This window comes from Neophocaena asiaeorientalis, unplaced genomic scaffold, assembly GCF_003031525.2.
Source record: "Neophocaena asiaeorientalis asiaeorientalis breed wild unplaced genomic scaffold, Neophocaena_asiaeorientalis_V1.1 scaffold1615, whole genome shotgun sequence".
Taxonomy (NCBI): domain Eukaryota; kingdom Metazoa; phylum Chordata; class Mammalia; order Artiodactyla; family Phocoenidae; genus Neophocaena; species Neophocaena asiaeorientalis.
The window spans coordinates 256,985-265,665 of NW_020175183.1; the positions used below are offsets into that span (position 1 = coordinate 256,985).

Here is an 8,681-nt window from a genome sequence, read left to right on the forward strand (position 1 = left end):
GCAAGCCACAACTACTGAGCCCATGTGCCACAGCTACTGAAGCCTGCATGCCTAGAGCCCGTGCTCTGCAGCAAGAGAAGCCACCGCAATGAGAAGCCCGCGCACCACAACGAAGAGTAGCCCCTGCTCACCACAGCTAGAGAAAGCCTGCGTGCAGCAACAAAGACCCAATGCAGCCAAAAAGAAATAAACTTAAAAAAAAAGAACCTGCTATATAAAAAATAAATTAAATTTTAAAAAAAAGAGTTGTCACTTTGATTAGATTTTTGCACTTGTTGGCTTCCATGATTCGGTTTGGCAAAGAGCCAGGCCGCTCACCTGGGTAGCATAGGCATTCACAAAGCAGCTTCTAGAAGGAGATGACTCAAGCGAAGCATCAGCTGCTGGCTTCTGCCAACTTCAGAAGACAAACTCATTCTTTGCCTTTTTTTAGGCAAAAAGCTATTCTACTCAGTGTTTCTGATGGTGGGATATAATTTTGTTATTAAGGGCCAAAGAAAAAATATAAAGTATTAAAAACAATCAATCAAATAAAAGGGGGCTAATATTTATTTAGCGCTTGCTTTAAGCCAAATACTCTTACATATGTTAATTCATTTAATCCTTTCAGCAACACTATGAGATGGGCATTATTATTCTCATTTTACAGATAAGGAAAGTAGGATTAGATGGCTGTTATATAGCAGAGGAGGGATAAAACCCAGGCCTCAGTGGCTCCAAAGACAGATTAATAGTCAGAGGATCTGGGTTATGTCAAATGCTTTATGGATGTGGGGATAAAGACACCTCAAATGATTCTTTAGAATTAATTACCTCATACCAATGATGATTCTCAAAGTGTGGTCCCTGGACTGGCAGCATTGGCATACGTGGGAACATGGTAAAAATGCAGATTCTCAGGCCCCAATCCAGACCTGCTGAATAGGAAGCTTTGGGGGAAGTGAGGAAGGCAATGCAAAGGGCAGACCGGCTGTCAGAGTTGCCGACCTCTAGTGTTTAACTGTGACAGAAATAAACCTGCAATATTGTCAGTTAACTCAGGTGTACTCTTCTCCGGGGAGAGCAAATTGGTCTCCTATTCCATGCAGCTAATAAATTCCTCATTATGAATTTCAACATGTGACAGGAAAATAATATTTGTTATTTATAATGTTCTGCTTCCTTCTTAAGGAAGACTGATCCTGGTAACCAGAAAAATGTTTGCTTGCTTAAGCACGAGCTCTTCACCATTTGTCTAATGGCCTCTTATCTTCCTACTCCTCCCTTGATGCCTGAAGGATCAGCAGTACAGTACAGACCTCTGAAAAATCTTATTCATGGATCTTCTTAGATCAGATTCCCTAGAAGCAGAGCCTGAGTTGGGGATTCCTGTGCAAATGATTTATTGAGGAAGCACTCTCAGGAGAAGAGAAGCAAGGGAAGGAGGTTAAGCCTCAGGGAAAGCTAACCAAGGATGTGGTCCCAGACAGATACTGGCTTCAGCCTAATCCCCAGGGAAGCTCTGGAGCATGAATTTCACCACAGGGTTGGTCCTGCCTAGAAGGATGAGAGCCAAGTCTTTGTACACCTCTCTATCAGTTACTCACTGACTGTGGACTGCCAGCAGTGGGATGAGGGTGAGAGTGTAACCTCCTGGGATAAGTGGTTCCTGATGGCTGAGGGTAGCAAAAGGGGCAGCTGTGAGCCATTAGTATCCAACCCTGACAGCAGCTGGGGGGTGGGCGAACCCAGGTTAATAGACATCTGGTTGAGACACCAACAGCATCTACTACATGAATGCTTTTTGGATCACTGTTCACATCCCTGAAATCTGTATCGATCTCTGCTTAGGTGTGAACTCTCCTCTCCTCTGTTGGCCTCATAGAATCCAAGTCCTGGACCAGCCAGTTTCCTATTCCCCATTCAGCCATTGAAGTAAGTCAAATCAAGTGGCTACATTTGTAGGATCCCAGATAGTTTGCAGAGGGTGTTGAACACATGCATTATCCCTCCCTGTAGAATATCTTTCTATCCTAGGAACATTTTATTGTTATTTCCTGTTTCCTTCTTTTTTTAAATGAAGGGGTGATCTGGATCATTTCTAAGCCTCATTCCAGTTTACAAATTCACTTGCCTAACGATTTTGCTGCAGAAGGCAGCTGTTGTACCTGCATTGCCTCTGGGAATGAGTTTCACAAAAACATGGATAAGAAACTAAGTCCAGTGTCATTGATACAAGTCAGGCACTGTTCAAACTGTGAAAAGATTTAGTCCATATAAAGGAGTGCACTTCCACTTGTTGTGACCACGATTCTTTTATCAATAATTGATATTAAATTTACTGGGTAATTATGAGGGATGAGTGACTTTAAAATATTAGAGAACTGCAGAGTTGATTGCAAATTCCTGCCTCAATGACCTGTGTCATGTGTTTGCCACACAAAAATGCACAGATACTATCATTTCCATTCCCAATATTATAGTGCGTGAGCACTTAAATTAAGGGCTTCAGGAAGGTTTCACAATGGCAAAGCAATGTATCGTTGAAACTGTGGCAGAAACTGAGGCAAAACTGCAAAGGTATCACTGAAGTGTCCCTATGTGTCTCCTTTTAATCAAGTACAAGCTGATATTGAAAAAAATTCCTGATGTAAATAAGTGAAAGTAGGTCTACCCCGACCAGATACTGGCCCTTTGTGTGACTTAAAACAAAGCACCTATTCAGGTTTATAAAACACTGAAAAGTGTCCCCTCTTGCTGGACAACTTACAAAAATGTCATTCCTTCCTTCTGGCTGTAAGGCCTATAAGGAGGCACAAGCCTGGGTATCTGAAGTGCAGACCGGGTTTTAACCCTTACTCACACCTTTTACCTGAGACCTTTGCACAGAGTACATCTTGCCTGTCAGTATATAGTGTTCCTGGTTGTAGGTGTCCAATCATTGTGACTTGAACGGTTTTCCATTCTTTGAAATGACCTTTCATATTTGTCATCAATCCTACAAAATTGTGAGTAGCACCATGTCTGAAGACATGCTGCGGCTCATCTCCATTGATGAGACTGTCCAAGACGAAAATGCCCAAAAAAGAATGTGTTCTGGACACCCTCTCTGTATGTATTCTTCATTCCTTTTCATCATATGAGAAGATTTACCTTGGAACTTCGGCGTTGGACCAAGAGGCCCTCACCATTTTAACTGAAGTTCTAGGGTTGCTTATTTGTGTAGGAGCTCTAATGTGGCATTGCCATGCTAATCTATGCGGATCTTTCTGCCTGGGGGTGTTACAATAGTCAAATTGTTAGCACAATATTTGTTCGAATATCTGACATTGAATTATTTTTCCAAAGTTCCTAGAAACATCACTGCAGGGAAAAAAGAAAACAACTGATAATTCTTCCCCTACACAGAAATCATTGCAGTGTAATTACATGGTGTTTTTACTTCCATTGTTACAGTGGAGAAAGCCTGGAAGAAAGGAACTCTTTGACTAGTTATATTAATTAAGTCGATAGGATCTACTACACCAGCAGCCCAAGGGTCATTGCTGGAGTTTTTGTTAATCTGTGTCATTACAGTAGTTACACAGGAAAGGGAGTGAGGGAGAAAGGGGTAAAAAGAAACAGGAGATAACATACCTTTGGAAAAATTAATATCAATACTAAATTCTTCCTTCCCGGTTTTCTTTATTCCTGACAATATAAATAATGTCTTCTTAAGATGAAAAGTTAAGAAAGCAAATAAATTCCTACAGGCTTAGGTTGAGAACAGTGTTAATTTGTATGTTCATAAAAAAGAAAGATTTGGGCCGTTTTGAGGTAAGGTAACTACATTTTGGCAAGAAAATGATACAAGTTCTTTCCGATTGAGGGAAGATTATACCTTCTATTTGGTTCAGAGAATAGCCAGTAAAGAGATGAGAGCTCGTTACCATAGGAGACTATTTAGAAAGTGGAGTGATACTCAGGATTATGTCCTTTGTGTGTAGACTCATGGCACCTCCTAGTTAAATTGTTCTTATACCCTCTGCCGAAAGAAGATAGTTCATGAAACTCCACACTTTCTTTCTTAAGTGCTCCCAATAAATTACCATAAACATGAAAGTCACCTTTGACATTTACTGGAAAAATTGATTTTTTCCTGTAATATTACGAGCCTTCCTCCATCTCCCTACTAAATATGTTTTATTGCATCTTCATTGCACATCTGATTTGTAATTCATCTCATACTCCCTCATCTAAGTCATAGCTATCTGCTGAAGAATAGCAGTCAGCCAGCCTGGAAACATTCTTCCAATAGTAGAAATGGAATATAAAGGTAATTACTTTTCTTGTCCTCTGTAAAATATGTTACTTTTTTAAAGTTTCAGTTATTTAACATTTGAACTAAAGATTTCAAATTATATCATAATAATTCAACAATACACATTGTGTTCACCCACAAGAGACATCCAGCTTTAATTACATAATAATCCAGTAATGAAAAATTTTATTATCTTGAAGAAAAATTAGAGGAAAAAAATGGACTAAATGTAGCAAGTAGTAGAATTATGGAACTACCCAGTGTGTGGTGTGATTAGATTCGTGACAAGCACAAACATGAAAAAATTAAATTGGGCCTGCTGGAGAATTTGAACCTACTAAAATGTCACTAATGGATGTTATATTCCGAGCTAGGTATTCATGGTTTTACCACTTGTTCCCAAAGGCTTCTGTAGGCTTGTAACATTAAGTATTTATTATAGAAAAGAGATGTGTGCTCTTGAAGGACCCTCCTTCCACAAATGACTAGAAAAAACTCCAGAGTTTGGACATAATTATAGCTGTTTTTCTAAGAATTTCATCATTTGCCTCCGTAAGTGAATGTCTGTCTACCTCATTTGCCTGAAAATCGTATTACATAAGCAAGATGGATCATCTGGCTCCTTTGTTGGTCCTAGGGGATATGAACACAGCCCACAAATCTACCAGCAGCTGACTGTCTGGGAAATGTTTACTTATAAATTAGTGTGGGTGATAATTTATTAAGGTAATAAGTGTAGATTACATTTAATGGCTTAGGCATTATGTGTTATGAACACAGTATTTTGTTTAGTTGAAGCAAATGTATATGATTATGAATATGGTACCCAAATGTAACTCAGAAATTGTGAATTAGAAAGTTTAAACGAAGTTAAGCCACGTGTTACAGTCCATCGGCACTTAAATTAAGGGCTTCAGGAAGGTTTCACAATGGCAAAGCAATGTATCATTCACCTATACCCTGTATCAAGATTTGTTTATTTCTTAGATTCTCTTCTCCTTCCCTCATAAACTGACTCATTCTGTTACTGAAGAAGATAGTTTCTCTCTTGAGAAGCATCGCAGCATTAAAACTTTGGCTTCTGGAGCTGAGGCGAGTAATCTGTCAGCAGGGACACCATGACAGCCTGGGATGACACACAGAGAAAGAGAAAGAAAGAAATGGGTAAACATTAGCAAGAGTCTGTTTAGGGACCTACGGAAGAGGATCCAGGTTGCAGCCTTGAAGGCCTATGGTTGAAATGTGTTTTCCCGAGGAAACGATAAGGGGATGGTTCTGAACTAATATTTATTTTTATTTGGATAAAGGGAGGTCAGGAGGGATCAGGGTGACCCAAATACATACACAAACACCATGCTTATTTAGGCCTCATTCCAGGACTAGTGGGGGAGAGAGCTGAAGTGAGATTCCAAGGTGGTAGCCATGATTGGATGTTCTAGTCATAGTGAAACCTAGGTATTGGCTGGTTTTAGAGAAATAGAATCCCTCCCATCCTTGTGTCTACACTGTGGTTTGGCTACCTGTAACCTAGAGAAGGTTAGAATAAATCAGATGTAGAGTAGTTAAGGTAAATCATTTAGGTTAATGAATAATGTCTTTCCGAATCTGGGCCCTCATGAAAGAGTATTTATAACCGAGAGTACAGCTTCCCATTAGGCTGGCAGCTACAAATGGGAATTTTCACCTTTACTCTTCCCAACTTCCACAGTAATGCCAATAGTAATAAGATCAGAAACAGTGATGACAAATGTTGATCGAGTGCTTACTATGTACCAGACGAAGTGCCTTATCATGTGTTAGTCGGTCAAGAAGTATTTGCCAGGCACTGTGCTAGGTGCTGCAGTGAGGCAGAGAGAACTGTTTGTGCATTGTCTCATGTAACGCAACAACCTTCTAAGGCAGCTTGTGTTATTATCGCTTATAGATGAGAAACTCAATCCTGGAAACAACACAGAGTACAGAATTGGGTTTGGACCCAGGTTTCTCTGACTCCACTCTGAAGAGGTAGTTTTACTGCCTTTCAGGTACTTGCTCTTGCTTTTTGACCAAGCAAGAGCAGGTCTTGTCTTTCAGATGTGCCCATTGAAAGTATTTATTGAAGAGTTAGCACGTGCTGGGCCCTGTGCTGACTGCTTCATGTGCATCGTACTATTTATGATCCATTCCTACTATGTGAGGTAGGAAGAGATATAAAATACAGATGAGGAAACTGAAGCATAGGTATTTTCCTGAGTGGTGGTAGTAAGGGGTGGATCTGGACTTGCCTGTCCTGGACCTTGACCACCATTTTCATATGAATAAACTGGGCTTAGAGGAGTTATGGTACTTTCCCAAGATCACACAGAGAGCCAGAATATTAACCTGATTTCCAAAGCCTATGTTCTAGAACCAGCCAGTACTCTGTATTGCCTTCAGGCTACAAAAATGTATTGAGCGCATATTTAGGGTATTTGTCAGGTACCCTTCTAGGTGTAATGAAGGACATTACAGACAAGATCAATGCTCTTATGAAGGAGTTTTCATTATAGGGAGGGGACAGGCAAGAAACAAAAAAGAAAATATCAAGGAGTGATAAATGTCATTAGAAAATAAAAAACAGGATAAAGGATGCTGGGGAACCATTTAAGAGAGGGTGGCCAGGGAAGATCTTGTTAAAGAATGACATTTAAGTTGAGATCTGAATGGCAAGGAGGAAATAGAAAGGTCAAACACTGGGATAAGAACATGTTCCAGGAAGACATTTTAAGCTTTCTTATGGGTTCCTGGGATCACATCTCAGGTTTGGTTTTGTTTTTAATGGTCACTGCATATGTCAAATTTATTTTCAAATATTAAATCTTAGAAAGTCAGTTAGGAATGGAGTTGCCAGATTTAGTTAGACACATACATACATATATACATACATAAATAAATAAATAGGCATTTCAGATAAACAATAATTTTTCTTAAACTATAAATATGTTCCAAATATTGCATGGGACACGTCTATACTAAACAATTATTTATTGTTTATTTGAAACTCCAATTTAGCTGGGTATCCTGTATTTTATCTGGCACCTCTAACTTGGAGAGAAGAGACAATAAAATACTATGAACTACGTTCGCAATAGTGTTGTGTATCTAAGGGTCATCACAATAGCGGTGCTTTGAAGTGGCAGATTTTTTGCAGGATCCCTTTAGGTTACTTCAGCTCCACAGTAAAATTTGTAGGTAGAGGAAGAAACCCACCTGACTCTTCATGAGTCCTACAGCCTTAGTAATTATTGAAAAATACAAAAGGTAGCTTTGTGGGAAGGAGAGCATGCATGTCTGTGTGTGTGTGTGTGTGTGTGTGTGTGTGTGTGTGTGTTTTAAACAAAGAGATCAAAAGGCCTGTGCCCTATGGAGAGAATGATGTGATTACTGGAGTGTTCTGAACAGCACTGCTGGAAATCGCCCAGCATGAAGGCCTTAAAAAGCTACTGTGACTGCTGAAAGAGTACACTTTTGCTTTAAAAATGTTATATGCTTTTAGAACAAGCCCTTCACCTTATTTAGTTATTACATTAGTCATTATGGGCACCTCAGAACTTGAGGATAGATTGTATCTTTCCTTCCTTCTTCTATCCTGATTGTAAATGAAATTGTGTGTGTGGAAATCATTCTCTAGAGAGTAGTGCTATCCAATAGGACTTTCTGCCATGATGGAAATGTTCTATGTCTGTGCTGTCCAATACAAATAGTGTAGCCACCAGCCATATGTGGCTTCTGAGCACTTAAAATGTGGTTAGTATGTCTGAGGAATTGAATCTTATACTTTATTATCTTTTAATTAGCTTAAGTCTAAATTTAGGAACTACCCTGGCGGTGCAGTGGTTAAGACTCCACGCTTCCACTGCAGGGGGCGCCGGTTCGATCCCTGGTCAGGGAACCAAGATCACACATGCTGCACGGCACAGCCAAAAAAAAAAAAAAAAAATTAAATACCCACATGCGCCTCGTGGCTTCTGTATTGGATAGGGAAATTCTAGAGGAAAACAAGTATTGTGCCTTTAGAACATCCCAGAAGACTCTATCACAGCAATGCTGAGCCTAAATGCCATTCTAAATAAGCTGTCTAAGAATAATTTCTTTGCCTATGAAATAGGAATTTAGACTAGACAATCTCTAAGGTCTCATCCCTCTTGGAAATGCCATGCTTCTAGGAATTGTACAGGCTATGTGGGGACTGCACAGTGTTCATTTTTTTATCTCCAGTGCCTGCCAGAGGGCCTGGCACACAGTAGATGTTCAGTATATGATTGCTGAAATGAACTTAATTCAATGGGACTGCCAAATCATCTGGCTCAGAGACATAAAGAGGACAGCATGTGTGTCACCAACCCCCTTCCAGAATCCATGTCAGGTCTCACTAGTCAGTTAT

General features: G+C 39.8%; 1 protein-coding gene across 1 annotated transcript in view; it reads right to left on the reverse strand.

The window, feature by feature from the left end:
- Window positions 1-4,337: 4,337 nt before the first annotated feature.
- Window positions 4,338-8,681, reverse strand: part of LOC112412836 (ornithine carbamoyltransferase, mitochondrial-like) — a 10,157-nt gene continuing 5,813 nt past the window's right edge. Inside the window, exon 5 of the mRNA XM_024764564.1 lies at window positions 4,338-5,405. Coding sequence (XP_024620332.1) covers window positions 5,346-5,405 — 60 coding nt within the window. The 3' untranslated portion in view covers window positions 4,338-5,345. The remainder of the gene's footprint in view (window positions 5,406-8,681) is intronic.